Source organism: Bombus affinis, chromosome 6, assembly GCF_024516045.1.
Source record: "Bombus affinis isolate iyBomAffi1 chromosome 6, iyBomAffi1.2, whole genome shotgun sequence".
Classification (NCBI taxonomy): Eukaryota; Metazoa; Arthropoda; class Insecta; order Hymenoptera; family Apidae; genus Bombus; species Bombus affinis.
Window position 1 is genome coordinate 7,713,808 of NC_066349.1, and position 21,244 is coordinate 7,735,051.

Genomic DNA, 21,244 nt, shown 5'->3' on the forward strand with positions numbered 1-21,244 from the left:
TTCCTTGGAACGTGTGTTCCTTGAAAGACGCGTATGAATAAAATTCTCTTGCAAACATTTTACCAAAGAAATTAGTCTTTCAAACATAGAATTTCTTCGTTTGGTACCCTCTAAGAAATTACGCCTCCCTTGAGCTTTTTCACATAAAAATTCACGTTTCGTGCAAAAGTTCCTCCAATTACTTACGTTTGTCAAATTGGAACAAAATGTAAATTACTATCTACATTTTGCCCTGATACACGGAACTAACGGAGCGACGTCACGACACGAAATCTCCGTAAGAAACTTCCAAATAATCACACAATACGTTATTTCAAACGTTGAAACATTCACAATGCTTATTCTACATTTTCCATTTACAATTCACAAGAAATGCAAACATTCGCCAGGATAAAACACGATAATAAAACAATTTTAACAATACCGCTGCCATTACAACGGATAAGTTCTAGAATATCGTAACCCAGCCAAGAAACGAGCAAGAAGAACGAAGCTGCCTTTTAACGGAGTAATTAATTAACTAAAAAACCGCTGTTCTCCGGCCGATTCACCAACGAACGCGGAAAGGCCAAACAGTATTCGCGCTCGCGCACACAGCACCCTCTGTTCATTGCACAACGAAGACTCGCGAGAGAACAAGGGGAGAGGAACAAAAAGAAGAAATAAGAGAGAGAAAAAAGAGTACAGAAAAGGGAGAAACAGAAAAAGAATCGGTGGAAAGAAGACACTGAACGAAAGTGGAGGAGAGAGCAAGCGTGGTAGTAGCAGCGGTAGTAGCCTAGTTTTGCCCGTGACAATGAAGATGAGCAAAAGAAGAATGAAAGAAGGGTGAGGGAGTGAAAAAAAGAAGAAAAGTAAGAGGGAGAAAGAAAGAAGAAGAGAAGGACGCGGAGAAGCTGTGCCTTGGTAGCTCTCGCTGGACTAATAGCAGCTGCCTTCAGAAATAGCAATGCCGAGGCAATAGCGCGACGTTGGTGTGGTAAAAGCCGCTCTAGCAATGGCTCCCCGTCGCCATGGATGTCCTCCCCTCGCCCTCCTACGTTCGAGTTCCTCTTCCCTTGGCTTCCACGTCTCTCTTCTTCGACCCCGTCCATTAATTAACAGGCTTTGTACTTTTAAACGATGTTAAATAAACGGTATTGTTCACCAGCGAAAGGACTGAAAAGCAGGCGCCATTGTGCTTTAAACCCGGTCTTCATCGTCGTCGGCGTCGTCGTCGACGACGACGAGAAGGACGAGAACCAGTAGTCGGTGTTCTCTGGTTCGCCGTGGCCCTCTCCGAAAGCACGGAAAGAGGTGGAAGGAGTGGTGGCCGAGAATACCTACCTACTAATACCAACGGGTGCCGAGAACCCTTTGTTCTAAACAAATACGCCGGCCCACCCCCAAGCACAGTCCGTTCGCCACCCCTGTCCTACCCTTCCACCTTGTTCGTCCGTGCCACCTGCCTTTCAGACCGGGCAAACGTGTATCGATTGGTATGGGCTATAATGTAAATAGCGTCGCTGGAAGAAACCATTCTTTTCTGATGGTGCACTTGTCATTGGACGTATTTAAACATCGGTCGGGTATCATTGGAGTATTCTTCTTTTTCCTTTAAGATTTCGTGGAAGATTAGGAGTCATGGTTAGCTTTTTGTTTCCAGTATCATTAGTGGCTGCTAGTTTTTACTGTGCAACGAAATATATGCTATTTAGTTCTAAATTACGTCACATTGGAATCTCCCAGGTTTGGCGTAATTTAAAAAAAAAGAACGCACAGAAAAATCCGCAAGAATCGTCTAAAATACCTATAGATAGGTGGCTTAAGGTTATACGATTCAAATGTTCGAAAGAAAGTATTCAACGATCCTGAAAGAGGTACATCGAAATCGTGTAGCATCCTTACGAGCAATATTTCAATAAGCTGGAAACAGAGAGCTAAACAGCGGTCCATTGAACTATTATTTCGAAACACTATATTTCCTTTCCCGTTCCCTGAACGCATTCTGGGAACGGGCTATGGAACAAGGATTAAGAATGGCTCGACACCAGTCGAGCTCGGCTCGAATGCGTTATCAGCGCTGCACATTGTGCCGGAAGACAAAAATCTCGTATTCCCCGTTCCGTTTCTCTCTTTCTCGCAACTGTTCCTCGAAGGTTCATTGTGAACCACCACGTGTCCGTATTGTTTAGCCTGCTCTCACTCTCTTTTGCTCTGTCTATCTTTCTTCCATCGTGTGCTCCGCTATACAACAAGCAACTCTTTCCATTGTCGTTGCCTGCTGTCAGCAACAATAACGAGGAGAGTAAAAGATCCATCGGGCAACGTGAATCCCATCCTCTCTTCGCTACCGTATCTGCTCCGGTGCGCCTCGAATTTCCGCCAGTGTATCTCGTCTCTGTATCGAGAACTTTCATCCCCCTTGAGCGATTCGTTGTATGCCCGGCCGGAACGTGCTCGTTCTTGATATTGCTGTCGGAACTCACTGAGCCTCTCTCCTTGGCCCCGTTTCTTCTTCTTGCCTTCTTCTTCTACTTTCAGATTTACGTTTTTCATACCGTTGTCTTTCGTCGATTACACGTCGTTTGAATGCTTTGAGAAAGGAGCGGGTGATTTGGAAGATTTCGTTCTTTCCTTGGATCATGTGCACTAGGAACGATCTAGGACAAGAATATCTAGGTTGTGATAAAATTTACTACATATCGCGGTGTTCTGGATGTTTGCTATTTAGAAATAACTCTAATCTTCAGAATCTTTTACCTAATTTCATAACAGAGACTCCATATGGGATTAATTGGAGTACAATAATCTTACTGAATTAGCATTTCATTTTCACTGCAGCAGCTTATTATAGAAAGTTAGAGTTTGAATCTAAGAAGCGAAACTTAGATTGAGTGTTCTTTATTCGTTTATCCATCGCTCATTACGTAAAATAAATTCCAAATACCTGTTAGTGATTATCAGATTAGGCCAAACACTTTCTTTCGCACATCTGTCATCTTACTTTATATCCTACGATTTCAACGTTACAAACCATCAACTTTCACTATGATTTCATTAAAATGGTAATAATGATTACCTAATCGCGTTAAAATCTAAGTCAATCCTAGAAATCAAATCACTTCAAACGAAATGAAACATCGCTCGATCTTCATGCAACCTAACAACATCGTAGAAGATCGACGTGGAAAGACGGCGACAGTCTCAGCATCGGCGGCCATTATCGTCACGATACTGGCAGCCTTTGTTTCGCGGGTGGAACCGCGGAGTGCAAACCTCGCGCGACGCCGTGCGTCGTTTTCTCGTTTGAGCATTTTACCTTCGTTTACCAGAACGTCGCGCCGCGCCACGCCGGGGCTTCGCGCTTTGTCTACACAGCAGCAGCCAGCACCCCGACAACAAGTGGTAATTAATTCTCGGCGAAACAATCGGCTCGCTACCGCCGAAGGAACAACCAAAGCGCCAAACAGAGGGCGACAGGACGGAGATGGCGGCTGCTGGAATCGTTTCACCGCGAAAACATCGGTTGTTTCGGGCAAACGACTGCCTGTTCTTTGCCATCGTTCTCCCCGCGAACACGTAAAACAGTCCAAACGCGAAAATCACCCGTTTCAAACGCGCCAACGCCGTTGTTTCACGCCGGCGACAGTGTTGGGTACTTTTGATCGAAACGACAAGCGAATGGGAACAGGAAATGGCGTAGAGTCGAGTTTTTACGGAACGAAAGTGAATTTTACCGTTTACTTAGAATATATTTTAATTGTTTATGTCGAGTAAACCAGGGTTTAATAATATGACGAGAGATTGACATGAACGACTTGCAAATTAATTATTTCTTCATCATTATGATCTTTGATATTTCCAACGTTGGATACGAAAAATACGCACTTTTCGTACTCTTTAAAATTGTGCTCTTTATAACAGGACAGAAAGTTTGAAATTTGTACAGTATTATATTTGAAGATTTGCCACTGTATTTGTTATACTCCACTCTGACGAGGTAAATACGGTAGATATATGAAAAGTGAATAGAAAGATAAATATAACGAACAAGGTTTATAAGAAACGAGTTTCACGAATTTCCCCTGATGTTGTTCGAAAATGTCTCAGGGAGCAACATTTCGTGTCGAAGTCCAGTTAATTAAATGATATTTACAGACCGACCGGATACTGACATAAGAAATACATGATATTTCAATGTTGGAAACATGCAAGTTCATGCTTCAATGAATCTGTTCGTAGTTTCGCAAAAGGCTATGATAAATTAAGAGTTTCTTTATTTCTGATATTTCATTTAAAGCTACTATTGCTACCATTGCGTGACTTCGACGTTTGAAAAAATTCGCGATAAAAACAACGACACGGTCTATGTCCATTATTTAATCACGAATAGGCTTGTCCTTTCATTCGTCATGTTTGTTCCTAACTACAAATATCACGAAATATTACGAAATTTTTTGTCAAACGAGCCATTTTGAAACCAATTTCTGAATAATCATTTTTAACAATATCGGAACGCTCTCCTTCTATTATCATTTAAAAAGAAAACAGATCATGAAAAAATATACCACAATAATCAGAAGGAGGAAAAGAAAGAGAGAAAATTTTATTGGAAAAAATGAATACGCAATTTTCCACACAAACAATCGCGAACGAGATGAATTTAAATGAGACGCGATTACGAGCTTGTCGATAATTCAGCCATAACGGCTGGTTCTGCCGCTGGTGGCACACAACACGACCGTTTCATCGGGTAAACACAGCGTCCAAATACCTTTTATACTCATTGATCGGACGCGTTATCCAAGTGCCTATCGTTCGTTTACAAACTGCTTTATACGAACCGCAAACAAGCATTCGCGAGAGAGAACCAGCCACGATACAGACTCCCTTCTTTCGAATTATTCGTGACAGATTTATTACTTAAATTTGTACTTTATTTTCCACAGAAAACGTTTAAAGTTAATATTCCACTTCGGAATATATCATATCATAATTGGAATGTCTAGAGTGGACATTGGAATGTCTAATTTACGAATTGTAGGGAATTGATTTACTTCCACAATGATAACTGCCTAACATGAAGTACGAAAACGTTAAGTATTACCTCATAAATATAACGCACCTTTTTATTTAATAACAAATGTCACGCTTCGTATCAATCTACAATTAAATACATCTTCGTTGGTTCTAGCATACGTGGTTGTAGAAAAATTGAGTGACGTAGAATTTATTACTTGTAAATATTTACTACTTCTTACATAATTAGTTATAGTACATATATTATTTTGGAAATCTTAAAATGCAAAAGTATGTTATTCGCAATCTAAAGTGTGTTAGCAAAAGTATGTCATTTGCAAGAATGTAAAATATTCTCGTATTTACCTTGTCGATTTTTGTTTAAACTCTTCATTAGTGAAAGTGTAAATATGTACCCAGTTTTACCGTATCGAACATCGATTAGACATGATTCAATTTGCAAGTGAAATGTTCGCTGAATTATACATTCGTTTTCATTTATTTTATAATCCGGTTTTTTTTTACAATTTTTGTACAAAATCGTCGATGATGTGACTTCTAAGGTAGCAGAGAGGAATTTTACTATGAATCATTGCTTGGTTTCTCTATGGACGAGATATGGAAAAATTAATGTTTACTGACATTTACAAACGAACAAAAGATAGGTCTTCTTAGAACAATATTTTCCAATGACGAACGCGATAATTATTTTTCGTAACGTCGAATGTAATTGCTAGAATTATTAGTTTCTTCTCAATTGTTTGACGCGCGAGAAATTCATTTCGCGATGTTCGTACTTCAATAAGTTTTTAAAAAATCTAAAAAATATTTGAACTTGAAAATTGATTGCAATGTCATTGGGGAACTTTTCCAAAGGAAATTTTCTCGCGAAGGTTTAATTTCAACAAGCGTATTTCGATTGTTTAAATTTTTTTCTCTATGCTCTAGTTATCTTTCCATCGTATTCGATAGAACTTCTTCGAGTATAGGCACTTGAAACAGACGTCGAGACTCGTTAATTCGCCGATTCTAATTATCGAAATGTTACATTGTTTCAGGTGCCGAATGGAAACTCTTAACTGAGGACGAGAAACGACCCTTTATCGATCAGGCGAAAAGGTTACGAGCACAGCACATGAAGGAACATCCCGATTACAAGTACAGACCTAGAAGAAAGCCGAAAACCTTACGAAAGGAAGGTTATCCTTACAGTATTCCGTATCCTAGTGTGCCCATGGATGCGCTCCGAGCTGGTAAGATAATATTTTTGACAAATATATAAAATCTGAATGTAGAAAATATGAATATAAAAATCTCAAAAAATTAAAATACGAAAAGAATTACAATTGGTAAGAGAGAAAAGGGGATTCGCTGTGTCCTGAATGAAAATCTTTTCTCATAGTTAGTAGGTAATTAGTCACATTACTCTAAAACTATAATAGATTCATGGTTTGAATTTTCCTCGGGGTATCCGACTATAAAAACATAAACTTGTGAAACATAGAATTCCTACCGATTTCTCGCGAATCTATCGCTTCGTCAAATATCAAAGCCCTTCTTGATTTAACTTAAAAAAAGAAAAATAAAATAGAAAACATCTTAGAGTAGAAATAATCTCTTCTTAATTTACACGAGAAAATAGAAGAAATGCAACACGGAGCAATAAAAAGAAGCTCCACAATCGCACGCAATTATCCGACTGAAAACGCTTGAGCCTGATAGCGAGGAAACAATGCAATTACGATGGCCAAAAGACAAGAACGAAATCGATTCTCGAAGTAAAAATCTCGCAATTCTCTGGTGTGTTGCGGCGGGCTACAATAGAAAAAAGAACAGTTTCGTCTGTTGCGGCTTTGATATTCTTATCTTTTCGGCTCGCGTTTCAGCCGTATTGTTGCCGGCGATGCCCCCGGGTTCCGTGGTCGGAAGTCTTATAATGGCGATTTTTTAGAGGTTCGACCGACCCTCGTTTCCTTCATGCCATTTTCTCCAGCGTCTCGCTAATGGTTCACACGTTGCCCGCTTTTAGAGCCAGTGAAGTTCATCCCTTCATGGTCATCGGTGTCTGTTATCAACGAATACCAAAGATAAAATTCTAGAAATAACTACAACGTGCTTGACATTCTAGTCCGACCCATTGGTATCGTATCTAGTCACTTTCCTCGTGAAAGTATCATTTTATGATATTTCTATTATTTTCTTTGTCTCCGATACAAATAACGCGGTAGGCGATCGGATGAAATCGCATGGATCGCGTAATTATATCTGGTAAAATGGAAGGAGGTATGGAAACACGGCTGGGTAGACTGGCAGATAAGTTGGAGATAAAACTAATTTAGCGTAATTAGTAAATTAAGTGGGATTAATTGTGACGATACTGGTGATTAATATATTTTATGTGTAAAATGTAACGAGTGTAAAAATTGATTAATTATGTAAAATACTATATTAAGAGTTAGAACCAGCGAGTCCTTGAACATTTCCTCTTCATCACATTTATATACATGAAATTTTAAACGCATTATTACTAACCACAGACCTATCCAGCCTTGACAATTTTTATAGCGTATCCTGTTTCTTAACTTCTATATTTCAAAATTTAAGAACTGTCCTAAATTAAATACAAAACTCGCATCCCTTCTCATTATCTAAATTCAACAAACTATGTATAATCAACATATAGTTCTCATTACTCAACACATTACCCCTTTTGCAATAATTTTCAAGCATATTCTACCATCACAATCATACCTCAAACTCTAAACAAACTCCAAAAGAATAGAATTTGAAAGGATCATTCTAAGAATCTCGATAAATTCGTCCAATTTAAAATATTCGGTATCATCGATCCTCGCGTAAACCGTTCATTGTCCAGTCCGACAGTCGAATGAAAATTTAGTGCACCGAATAATTCGTTCACCCTCGTCGGCATTCACGATCATAATTTCACGGTCGATTGTGTCCCGAGGCTGAATCCCGTTTTTTCTTTGACTCGCCGTGGAAAAATTCAAAATTACGTAATCTGCTATGAAGTGGGAAACAATGGGTACAATGGAGACGGTCGGGATGTCAAACAAATCTGTGTAAACCTCGAAGCGAACCGGGGGAAGGCCGCCGTGTGTACGCGAGTCCGATTCATCGAACATCTGTTCCCCGGCGATTTCGCGGGGATGCTTCGTAGTCGGAGATAAGGCAGGAACCGATCGAAATCGACAGATGCCGATCTCGTAATTGAACGCAACCTTCTACCATTGTCGTGGCAACGAAACGAGTGAAAGCACGGCCGAGTTGGATTGTTGCGTTTGGAGGAGCGACGGGTAGACATTCTTGTGAATAAAACGGGGTAGTGTTTGATAGGGGTTGGAAGTAAGAGTTGATGAGCTTGGAGTTAATTATGATTGGTTTAAACTACGTAAACTGATGTTTTCCTCTCTCTACTTACTCTTTTGTGTTTTTTAAACGAAAGTCTTCCTGCATGCAGGTGAAAAGAATATTCATGTTCAATAAATAATTGTAAGGTCTTAGTAATCTAATGCTTCTAACATAATCCGATATAATTAAATGAAAACGTGTCAAAGGGAACGAATAATGCTATTAATGACACGCTTCAACTTTCTATTTTGAATTTTATCATATTTTGTTAATAGCAAAACGATTGCTGCCTGTTTATCTTATTCACAAAAAGATAAATTATTGAAAATTAACCCTTATAAATATAATCAATGTACAGAAAATGATGTGCGCATACATATTGAATTAAAAGTAATATAGAAACGTACGAAATATATACAAAATATGACTCGTACGTACTGTGCGATTTTTTGTCGACAGGAATGAATGTAGCAAACGGGTTAAAAGCCGTTTCTACTTCACGTAAAAAGCCAATGTTCGGAAAAAAGAAGAAGCAGATAAATAAGTTAAGTAGTCACGCGATGTCCCCCGCGTTTATTTTCCAAAACATGGGTCAAAAGTTAGCACTGGTATCTTGGGGATCTGTGGCTCAAAGGGCATGAAATAAATCGTCGAATAATTCCCTTCGGCGCGGAAGGGCCGTGGTCCGCCCGAACGATTCATTGGCTTTATGCACGCGAGAGCATAAACATGTCGCTGGCTCATTATTTATCGAATTGTTTTAACCCCTGTGCGTACGATTGCGCCTCCAGACGTTTGGCAGAAGCACGTGACTTAGCCAACCGAATTATAAATTCGTTAAGGGATTTCAAAGAAAAAAACACGTGGGGTGATGTGTATAGAGATTTGAGCAATTTACGTGCTTCACCCCATCACGTTTCTTTAATATTGCTACTTTAAAAAATAGACATTTTTCAATAAATGCAAAATGGTCGCCTCTTCTTTAATTCTTGGCCTATTTTCTTTCTGGTATTTTCTATTTTCGCAATTAAATAATATTTTAGATATAACTCGCAGTTTACCTTGTCAGACGTTCGTCAAAGTAAAATGTTTTAGATCGGCCGATAAGAATGTCGAGTAGAGAATTGCTGAATAATCGAAGGATACGAGTTATACGCAAGATTTATAGTGTGTAAAAATCATTTTATTGAATCGAATTGAATACCAATTGTTAATTACTGAAGTAGTGGTTCAAGTAGCTTTATAAAAATTTTAGTAGCTTGATTGGTCAAGCGATAATGGTTGGATTATTCGAATAGCTTTAGAAGATTTAATGCAGGTCGAACGAAAATAGCTCGAGTTAAAGGGAAGAATTTTTACAAAATGGTTATGATTTCCTTTATTTTTTGATTAACCCTTATTTTTTAAAATTATATTTTACATTTGAAGAACACCCTCTTACACAGTACAACTTACAAACCCTCTCATTTACCGTAAAGAATATATTACATTGTCAATGATTGTAGAAACATTGTAAAATATCTACAAAAGATGAAATGTGTAATATTATACCCTACAACTAAAAATTTGCATAAAGTGATAAATCGTAGAAACGTTTTTGTTTAGAGGTACGTGAAATAATTTTCTAATTTATCATTTCCAGTAGTAGCTTATAATAAGTGTAATAGCGAGATTTTAAATATTTCGTGACCTCGATAGATAATTTTATTTTCTTCGATATCGTTGGACTGTTAAAAAAATGTAGCGCGAATTTCCGGCTAGAGAGGTCCCCTTAACTTACGGTCTTAAGTCGTTGCTCGCTATCTGCGAACGGAAACCCTGGCCAGAAATTCCAGCCTAAGCCGATAATTTATCCCAGCCACCCACGCACTTGTCTTATACGCGTGCCACTGTACAGGGACGTGTTCGCCAACAGCCGACGGAGGTTAAAAAGAGAAACGAAAAAAAGTAGTTGTGCTATACTAGTGGAAGAAAATGACAGAAAAAAGGGAGCAGGATCGGTAGCTTTTGCCGATATCCTTTACGATCGTGTTTTCTAAGTAGAATCATTTATTTAAATAAACTGCACAGCATTTACATACTACCATTTCGATTTCAGACTTTATTCGAAAGGAATCACAGACTGCCAAAAATCGTATAATGTAATCTTGGTAATTTCAATAATTTCGTAGAAGAAGAAACGAGAAAAGGAGGTATATAAGCAGACCAGACATTTTTATTGATTATTTTTACAGTTTTGCTCTTCACGCAGAATTTAGCAAAATTTGAGAATATTCATCGATATTTCAAATTAAAAATCTAAAGAAAATCACAAAGTTTACGAATATTTAAATATAATCTTTGCAATTCATGCAACGTTGAATCGAAGCAATTGAATCGATTGAATGTAGATAGACAACTTTTACCAATTCGTTCCAATCATTACCAATCGTTCTTTCCAAATAGAATTTTGTATCTTGAGAAACTCGAAAGTATTTATGGTCATTTAATGCTATATCAATAGCTTCAATTGCTAAAAATATTTTCGATCATTAAAAGTACTTGAATCGCCAATAATCTCGAAGATAGGATACTAAACATGTCGTTTGAAAACCTTTTTCTATTCCAAGAAAATATTAGAAAATATCTGTATATCTCAGGATATCTACTAGTTTCATGTACCTTTCCTCCATTTCTAGAAAATTGATGTGGTAAAGCACCCTGTAACTTAAGGGGAAAAGGTTGGTTCACGAAAGAGGGGGGATGGAAATAAAGGAGGTAAAAAGATAAGAAAAGAGAAGCGTGGTGTACGACCGATAAATCGGGGATTACCGATCGCGTTTCGAAGTCGCGTGGGCGGTGGGATAAATTCCGGCCTTAATCGGTCCGTTGCCATTGCTGGAATTAATAATTTTGTTCGGTTATACTGTAAGATCACGGGAACGTGAATGAAGCAGGGGAATCTCGTTCCTTTGGGTACTGTGGACGCGTTCACAGAAACTTGGGACAAGTTACGACTGTTACGAGTTACCTGGGGCTAGCGATTCGAGAGGAGGTTGTGGAGAATCGCGATAAAATCATGACAATTCTGAGTGTTTATTTTAAAACGATCGACGCGGATTATGATTAGTCGATTGATTAAATCGAATGTTTTAAATGAGCGCAACTACGCTTTAACATCTTTTAATAAAAGGAATTTGTATAACTTGAAAGTTATAGCGTAACTAGCAAATTAAAATACAATCATTGGATATTGTAGAAAAGTTAATATAGTGGAGTCATACGTGTTTAATCTTTTTAAACGACTTGCAAGATGTACGATTATTTTACATTTATTGCAACTTATCAGATTGATAAAAGGGATAGCTGACGGTTAAAGAACTAGAGTGTATACCTACGTGTTAAGCCATTACCCTTTAGCAAATCGTCGTAAGGATATTCGCAAATTAAACTCTTTGTTTATCACAATATTCTTCAACAATTAACCTCACGTTCTCTCTCACCTTTCATATTTTTATCCAATGATTAATGTCACTGTTCATTCCTCACGTACGTACACGCGTAACTACTCATTCTTCTTAAAAAGTCATAAATCATTATTCAATCAAGATTGTACTTAATTTGCATTGAACTAAATAAGCCGTAATTAAGATTAGAGTGCAATCCTATGCTGTAGGTTTCATTCGTTTATAAAGTGACAAACAAATAAATGAGATGTCAACACTGTAAATATCAAGTAACGACTCATTATCTCATGAAAATACATCTTCCGCAATCTTATCGGCCGTTGACTAAGTATATTGTGTGTCGTTCTTCTATTCCATTGATCAATCAACGATCACCCAACAAATATAGCAACAAAAGACCCACAAAAGTCAAAGTTCATACCATTCCAAAGTAACGAAAATGAATTCCCCATTATCACGATTATTGTGCACGCCTTTTTCAGAAAGGCGTTGCAAAAAACCTTCGACGACAAGGTACAGCGTGTTCCAAAGGAAAGACACTGATATTTTTCAACTACCGGTGTCCCGTATTCTTCGACGAAATATTCTATCGGCATCGACGAAGGTCGGCTGGTTACAAAATCGCGATTAATAATCGACTGGCCCGTGAATTCTTCGTTGTCGGCCATAAATCTCGCCGCCAATCATCCCTGCTTCTATCTCGGCTTCTTTCGAGACGTTTCTTCGTCGTCGTGGAGGTTCACGGCACGTCGACAATGAGCCTTCGTTGGCATAGCCATTCTTTCGCCGCGTTTCCGTCGTTCGGCGACGATGATCGATAAGCCCTGAAGCGGGAACGCGAACGGCCTCCCCCCGATATTAATCTCGACGAAAAACTTGCGGGCCTGTTCGGTTAATCATTGGCATTGTCGATCGACGAAAGGCAAGGATCGAAGCCGATCGTCGAGTTCGATTGCCGTATTGTGAATCGTGCACTGCGTTTTGGGAAAAAAGTTTTGTCTCGCACTAGCTGTACAATGAAGATTCTTTTCGGACGATCGAAACCTAAAAATGAAAATCTGTTCGTATTGATACTTCTTAGGTGTTTTGTTTCGTTCTCGTAATCGTATAAAGGTGAAGATATGTAGGAGGTGTTGGAAATATATTCTATAGATTTTTATAGATATTTTATAGATATAATTTTATGTTTTTTTTTCGTTATATTACTCTGGTTGGAATTATATGTGTAGAGTATATTAGAGTATGATAGTTACAGTGTTAATGCGTGGAATTGTGTAATTAATGTGTGCGAGGGATTGATGAGAGAGAGAGTTAAGATTTTTAAAGAAAGGATTAATCTTTAACTGATAATATGGTTGTCACTTTGTTACGTAAATGTCGCATAGCATTCATACAACACGCAGAGAAATATTAAAGAAATAGATAATTAGAAAAGTGGGTAATATGGTAGATTAAACTCTTAATTTATTTAGATGTTAATTAAGTTCCATACTTTAGTCATATATAGTTCTCATGTTGGTAACGCAATGTTGTACGACTCTGCTATTAATTCTTTCAGAACCGAATGTAACGCTCTACTTGCAACAAATTCCATCTAACATTTATATCGTGGAAAAAGCGCCCGACTTTCGAATTGCTGGATTATCAAGATTTTTCACACACTATAAACTATCTGTTGCAGGAATGGCTGGTGGAATGGGACAGGCAGGAATGGGATCGTATTATGGTCCCGCGGCCGCTTATAGTTCACTCTCTGCAGCCAGCATGGCCGCAGCCGCTGCTGCAGCAGCACAGCAGTCCGCAGCGGCGATGTCTGCGGGTCTAGCAGCACCTGCTCAGGTGAGTCGATGCATCTTGTAAACAAACAATCGTTTCCTGTCTCAAAACCCGTTTATCGTGTTCCCGATGTTGTTTCCGTGTCAAGACACTTATCTTCCTCGTTCAGAACTAATCGATGTCGTTCACCAATCGCAACGTGCGATCCTGAAACAATTCCAACGCTATTTCCGGGTTAATTTTCAGTCTTTGATATAACGATGGTGTGTAATGCTCGGTACAAACGAGTAAATTTATCGTGGTCACACCCAGGTGCGGAACAGCGACGATGTGACGTCTTTGAAACTTTGTACGCATAACACTGCACGATGTGACAGATTTATGTTTCTAATGATATAAGGCACGCGAGTGTGCGATTGTATTATTAGAAATATAATACACATCAAGCTACCGAATTACGGACCAGATCGGAACAAGATCGTAATGACGTCGCATGAATTTTCCCTTTCGTATAGATGCGAGTGATTTAGAGCGATAAGAAACAGTGTTGTAAAAAATTGCAACAGTATAGTTGAGTGGAATCATAATTGCGTATTGATAGGCAGAGGAGACATTGGTCTGAGTTTTGATCAGATTCCATGCACGTTGCTCTTGCTTTCGTGAAAGAAGGTGCGCCTGGTTGTACAATCGTATGGTACCGTTACATTGCGGAAAATGGAATTGCTTCAATATTTGTTGTATTATGAGATAGTAGTAGGCGATGGATTTTATTCAGCAATCTAAGAATCTTAAATTTCTTTTGACTTGATTTGTTGATATATAAATAATAAATTAGATCAAAAGGTCTTGTCGATACTGATGTTTTAATTATAAATTGAAAAATATTAAATCGAATGTTGCAAGTTAGGAAGAAGAGGTTTGATTCAGCCGAGAAGGGGAGCATCGGCGATTACGATTTGTCAGGGACGAAAAATGCGTAAGACACGGTCGCAGGGACCGAGCGTTATCGAGATGCCGGCGGAAAAGAGCCACCCACGCGGTTATTTCTTGCGCGTCCCTATTCAATGGAATTTGACGTGGAGAGACCCGATCGGGGAATCTTGAGATTTATCGCTGCATTCACGCGCCCCTTTCCTCGCCAAACAAGCGAAATTCTATTAATCGTTGCAAAACGTATATCTTACCTTTTGCTTCGAACAAATCTCCAAATATTCTTCGAGATTGTACCAAATAAGTAAACTTAAGATACGAACAATCTAATTTCAAATACGAGCAATTTACAAATACAACGTGGCAATTACTCGTCATATTGTAGACTATACCATAACGACCAAAGTGTTCCTTCGACTGCAAGTTTTGTTAACGAAAAACCTTTAACGAGAAACTGACTTACACTGATTGGTTTCTGGGTCAGCTCATACATCAATTATTAACAAAATTATTCTCAAAAGATCATTTCAACCCCCGCCCAAAACTAGCTCAATCGAGCCACTCGAGACTCGTGCAAATCTCCATGAACCCTTGATCGAACCTCGACTCCCTTAACTGAAAAAGTGAAACAATCGCCGAAGAAGATCGTCGACCAGCAATCCACGCGTAACAGAAGGAAACGTCGCGGAAAGGGAGAGATAGATCGCTGATGAGAGAAGGCAGCAGGAGCAACGCGAACATCGTCGAGCGAGAGAGGCCGCAGGAAGAGAAGAAAGAAGAGGAGGTACGAGGCGGAGGACGAGCGTAGTAGGTACGTTTCATTCGTTGTCGCAACAAAGGGGCCCCCGGGTGGCTTCGCAAACAGAAACCGGAGACCGTGGTCTGTGTATGAATTTCCGCAGCTGGGTACGGGAGACAAACAGATAGCTAGTTATTTCTGCATTCAACGGCTGAATGGCCGACGCGTCTGGAACGACGCAGCGGTGCGATACAGACCGACTATTATTGGCGAACCGACGAGCACGAGCGAAGAATTCCAACGCGCGGTCGCGCCGCCGTGTGTTATCGTGCTCGCGGACGAAACGGCACCGTCATCGCCGTCACCGTGCCCGTCATTGCTGGCTTTACCATTTAGGAAGATCTTGCCAGGCCTACGATGCGTCCAATGAACATTTTTTTCAAGTCAGACTTCTTCGCCGCTACTTCGTCAAAGAAGAAACCTTGGGTTAAGAAAAAATAAGAGGAGTCGAAAGAAGCAGGGTGACAATCATCGGAGGATAATGCGAGGGTTTCTGGTTTGTGGAGAATTAAGGGGATGGCTTAGTAAATTATGCGAGAAATTCTTAGTCAGAGATGGTTGGTGGAGTAAGATTAGGGCTTGGTAAGGAGAAGACTGTTTATGTGGTATTGTATGGTGGATGATGACTTGAGTGGAGATTTTTTAATTGAAGACTACGCGGTGTTTTGATTTTCTATGGATAAATGAAAATGGAAATGCACTGTTTCATAAGGTAGTATAGATACGAGTAAATATGTTCGTATAGAATGTTATTTTTTCAAAGTAGTAGTATTACTATTCTTTCTTTCCAATCTATTCAAAAACGTGTTACTATTACCAATAATTAATAAAAAAAAAACATTTTTCTAGTTAAAAAAGAATTTGATCTTGAAAGGGGCAATAAAGTATTCCTTATAACATTCAGAGGGTCGATATGACAATGCTAATCAGAAATTTACTTCACAAACTTTCCAACTAGCTCTCAGCAAGATTACACCCCAAGTTTCTTCTAACTATCCTTGATGGTCTACTTCACGTAGAATATACATAAATCTAAAGAACAGAATCGAGCTTCCGATTGAAAGTCCATTCTCGACGTTGCTCCGAGGTCTCGAATCCACGAGGGCACGATGTGGGTGAAATATCGACGAACCGGCAGCAACAATGCTTCTCGGTTGACTTTCTCGCTTTGGCCAACCTTTCTGACCCGGGAATGGAGAAGAGCCATTTGGAAAATAAAGTGCTCTGCTAGCAAAAGACATTCCACTCTCTTCCTCTGTCTTTATTCTATTCACAAACCGTGTTTGCGTTTCTTTCTCTGTCACTTCTGCGCTCTTCCCTTCGTCGCTTTCCATCCTTGACGACACATGGCAGTGCGGCGAATAAGCGCCTTTGTGAATGAAAACAGAAGAATAACGGTACGACATTGTGTTATACGCTCGAACGGCGACACCATGCTGCTGCACAATAATTAAGTCTTGTCAGAACGACAACTACTGCGACGAAGGTGGCGTCGAGCCCAAGTGGAATTTTATTTGGTCGACGCTTGAGGAGGCGTGCTGTTTTAAATTTTCCACTGTTAACGTTGAAAATTAAATACACTATATCTCATGAGTATATAATCATCAAAAACTTTTCGATTATTACGTACACGAAGATCAGAAGAAGGAAGAAAAACACGATGTGTAAATGATATAATAATAGATGTTTGTTGATTTTGATATCACGTTATGATAAAACAGGGGATTTTTAATATGAAACAAAAACACGTTAGTCACGAAGATTTTCCTCAGATCTCTTAGTCGTTTGATCCTTTTCCACTTCCATCTCTATTATAATAATTTAATGTTATGAAATAAATAAAAGGTATCGAACGTTGCATCATGTTAGTGTCTATTGAAATGTGGTTAAATTCCGCAACATTTGCAGTCCAGTTATAACATATACTTTACTTTCACTTTATTCTGTACATCGTTACACACTGAAAGTTCCGATAAATGCATAAACAACCGTAGTCTACAGGTAGGAAAAATCATTGCGACTCGTCCACGATTCTAACTCGTTATTCGTTGCGAATGGGTTAATTTCCGGAGTCCATGTGATGGAGTCGACGTCGTTTTAACCGATGGAGAACCTCAGGATTCGCAAGGACCATTCGCGAAGGATTTTGAGTCGAGCAAAGAAGAGGAACCGAGCGGTAATCAATTGGACGTAGCTGGGAGAGGAGAGACGAGCGAAGCGGCTAAGACTGGATGTAAATCATCCGGACAAAGCCGCTTAACGATCCGACAAAGGGTCCGGCGTGGTCCTCGTCCACGAATTATAGAATCGGGAATAATCGCGCGCTTCTCCTGGTTCCCTCTATTTTTTTTTTCCTTTTTAAGGATCCCGTCGCAGTTTCACGCGGTGGACCATCCACCGCCTCGTGCGGCCGATCTTTTAACCCTTGGAACGGTTATGAAATTTATAGCCATTGGTAGCTTTGTCCTGCGAATAGAACAAATCTCTTTCGAGTCTGTCCGACGTGTCCTCGTCGCGGATCCGGCGATTTCGCGATTTGCACTCGGACCGAGTCGAATGCTGCACCTTGAAACCGTTTCTTTCTTCGTCCGAGGTTTCGGTTAGGAGGGTGGTAGATATTCTTATGGAATGTTCATTTATTTTTTCTTTAGGAGCTTCCAATGCGATTTTGATCCTTTTGTTATGTGGATTTATTGGAATTGATTAGGTTGGGAGGAATACATAATGTCGTTGGTAGCGTTAGTTCAGGTTAAATTTGGAATTCGAGGTGCGGAGATCCGATGATCATTTTGATTTTTAATTATTTTATGATGTATATACTTGTGTGAGTTGAAGTAATATAAATCAATTATCTTTTTACTTCTGAAGTCTATTAAAACTATAAACTTTATACTGAAAACAATACAATTCAAATCATAGAGCCTCGTTTTCTCATAGATGTATCATAGTTTTACGACATTTATTCTTTCTCCTCGTTCATCAATCTTCCTCTCGATAACCACCAAAATTTTTGCTTCTTGGCAAAATTAATTCCTTGAATATAATATAATCTCAGCAATACCCGGTTAACTTCAAATTTGCTAATTCGTCCATTCAACCCAGACCAGAAGTTACCACAATAACTAACCAATGTTCATTCTTCTCTTCTGTGTTTCAGGTGGTGAGCTCGATGGACGCCATGAAGTACTCGATGGAGGCCGACAAGTACCGAGCTGCATACATGCCGCCGAGCACTCTGGCGATGAGCATGTACTCCGACCCCAAGTACCTGGACTCGAGTCCAAAATCGTACCTGGATCGGAGCTACTTAGGCGTATTCGAACAATCGAAGCTCTACATGGACCAGAAGCCTGCGATCACCGACTACAATCGGCCCAGTTACGAGCACAACAAACTTTACGAAGAATCCAGCCCTGGTAGTATCGTCGGTGGTGGTCCAACAAGGTCACCAGCCGCAGAGTCTCCGGACATGAGCAAACAGCACGAGAGGACCGAGCAAGGTTCGTCTAGCGCGAGTTCTACGTCTACCTCGTCGGCTGCGAGTCCTGGTGCCAGTCTGCCAGCCTATTATCCAGGCTCGGTGCAAACCAGCGGTCTATTAGGACCCCAGATGAGCCAATACAGCGGCTATCAAACAGCTCCAGCGTCTGGAAACGAATCGTTCAGACGACCCCTCACTGTCATCTTCTGACCCGATAGAACGTAGCTCTGATCCATCTTCGAGGAGCAGTTGCCCTGAGTTCGGTCCACCGTTTCCAGAGGTTTATACATGTGACGTAGGTAATGGATAGACTGTGGGTGTTTGTGTATATGGTATACAAATTATAGGAAATATGCAGAGTAAAATTTGCAAAATGTCCAAGTTAAAGTTAATATTTGTTATAGTGCTTGGTAGATGATACAAGTCTCTATTTAGGTTCGTTTCCTTTGATTTTAGTTATCGAAGTACGTCCGAATTTTCATAAACATCCGCAGTCCAGTAATGGATATTGATCTGGCTTCAGAGTGATTTCTTGCTTTTGGAAGCTGGTTCTTCAAGTTTTTAATATAGGAGGAATTATAAAATCACGGAGTTATGTCTTGATGACTGGGATTGTTCCTGTTTTTAGTAAGAAAAAGCAAAGTAGTGGTTTAACATTTTACGCTACTAGGTATCTTTGGCATCCTAATATATTTTTCTTTTGTTTTCGAAATGGTTAACAAAAGAGTTTTATTGAAATTGTTAAATGTAACTAATTGGATGGGTTAGTAATGATCTGAAGCATATAACGATATTTTATTTGAGAATTGAATTTAATTTTTTTGTAACATATGACATACGTCGTTATCTTTATTCTGTTTTAATTTACATATCCGTTATCCTATTGTTATACTTTACTAATATACCATTCTACTTATCTCTCTATAAGAATTTCGGAGAAAGAACAGATACTTTCTATAAAATTATTTTTCTCAGCTATCATTTTTAAATGCGAGAGTTAAAATGAAAATTTAAGAATTTCTGTTTATCTCCTATAACTATATTTAATTTTCCGAAATTTGTTAGAAGGTAGTTAGTTTTAGGAACATTAATTATTGGTTCATCCTCATAATTCTTGTTTTTGGTATACACAATATAAGTTGATACACTAAATTCAAAATAATCGAAATGCAAAACATCTGCAATCAAACAATCGAAATGCAACATCTGGTATAAAGAACAGTGATTAAATAATGCAAGCAACATATAGAGAATCGTCTTTTAAGACAAAAATTCAGAGACCTGTACAGTAATTTCAATCATCAAAGCAATTGTTGAATCTCAAGATAAAATATCAAATGAACCTCCTAGAGTCATCTTAATTCTCAAGAATGATCTCTGAAGCTGTAACAAGAGAAAACTCGTCCAAAGGAATATCTAACGTCTTGGACCAACGAATATATTCACGAGGAATATCATAGTGAAATCAGGGCTATCAACGATGCAGATCGTTGAAAGCAACAACGAAGTCGATACTCTCCGTGTTCTAGCCATCCCCAAGCGTCAGATTCGACGCGTGACGATTATTTATCGTAAAAATAGGGTTTCCATCCTCGAAATGGAATTATAAAGAGATTGTACATAGTCCCCGTGTAAATAGTGTAGCGAGGATTATTATCGCGCACGACGCTCGAAAACGGTTTTCCTTCACCCCCTGTTCCCAGTGTTTCCTTTTTAATCGACAGAAGCACCTGCATTTTCGTTCAGGTTAATTCGAAAGTTTTGTAGTATAAACCTATCAATTAATATTTTTTCAAGTCTCACATCTTGTCCTTTTTAATCAAGTTATTTGATTTAAAATAGTTTGAAACATTTTATTAATACGAGCCTGTTATATTATTAGACTCGAGATATAATTTTAACTTCTAAACGAATCATCTTTTCAATCGTTCTTTGATTTCCTTTAATATCACTTTCTGATTCTTTTCAGTTGTTCTTTCATTGTTTTTCATATTATTTCCCGTAGAATATCTACTTGAACTGGAACGATTTGAATCCAAATACATAAACTGGACTAATCTGAACGAAGTTTATTTAGCACACATATAAGTATACATGTACGCAGAATCCCAAGGATCTTCCCTTTTACTTTACATCCTGCTTCGACTATCGAACATCGAACTCCAAAACGGAATCGACATATCCCTTCGAATTACCAGTAGCATTAGGTAATTACCAATTCCACGGTATTTCGTTTCGAACGAACTTACACAGAAACAGAGCAGGATTAGCAGAAAGTTTCGTGCAACGGAACCGTTAAAAGGAGAACGTGATTTTCGTGCGGTCGTTTGATTCGTAATCGCTGTACATAGACCCCTTCGATTTGTTAGAAAAAAAATGCGTCGTCACGTCCTCTTCCTCCATTTTCTTGCTTTTTCCCCATTTTCCAATCGAGAAAAG

General features: G+C 39.0%; 2 protein-coding genes across 3 annotated transcripts in view; one reads left to right on the top strand and one right to left on the bottom strand.

Moving 5' to 3' along the window:
• LOC126917944 (A-kinase anchor protein 17A) overlaps positions 1-14,062 on the bottom strand; it is a 201,638-nt gene extending 187,576 nt beyond the window's left edge. Inside the window, exon 1 of the mRNA XM_050725420.1 lies at positions 14,059-14,062. The gene's annotated coding sequence lies outside the window, so the exon portion shown is untranslated. The remainder of the gene's footprint in view (positions 1-14,058) is intronic.
• LOC126917951 (transcription factor Sox-19b-like) overlaps positions 1-19,982 on the top strand; it is a 131,927-nt gene extending 111,945 nt beyond the window's left edge. For both annotated transcript variants that reach the window (XM_050725435.1, XM_050725434.1), the window contains 3 exons: positions 6,060-6,254; positions 13,501-13,658; positions 18,482-19,982. In XM_050725435.1, coding sequence (XP_050581392.1) covers positions 6,060-6,254; positions 13,501-13,658; positions 18,482-19,015 — 887 coding nt within the window. In that variant the 3' untranslated portion in view covers positions 19,016-19,982. The remainder of the gene's footprint in view (positions 1-6,059; positions 6,255-13,500; positions 13,659-18,481) is intronic.
• Positions 19,983-21,244: the final 1,262 nt, after the last annotated feature.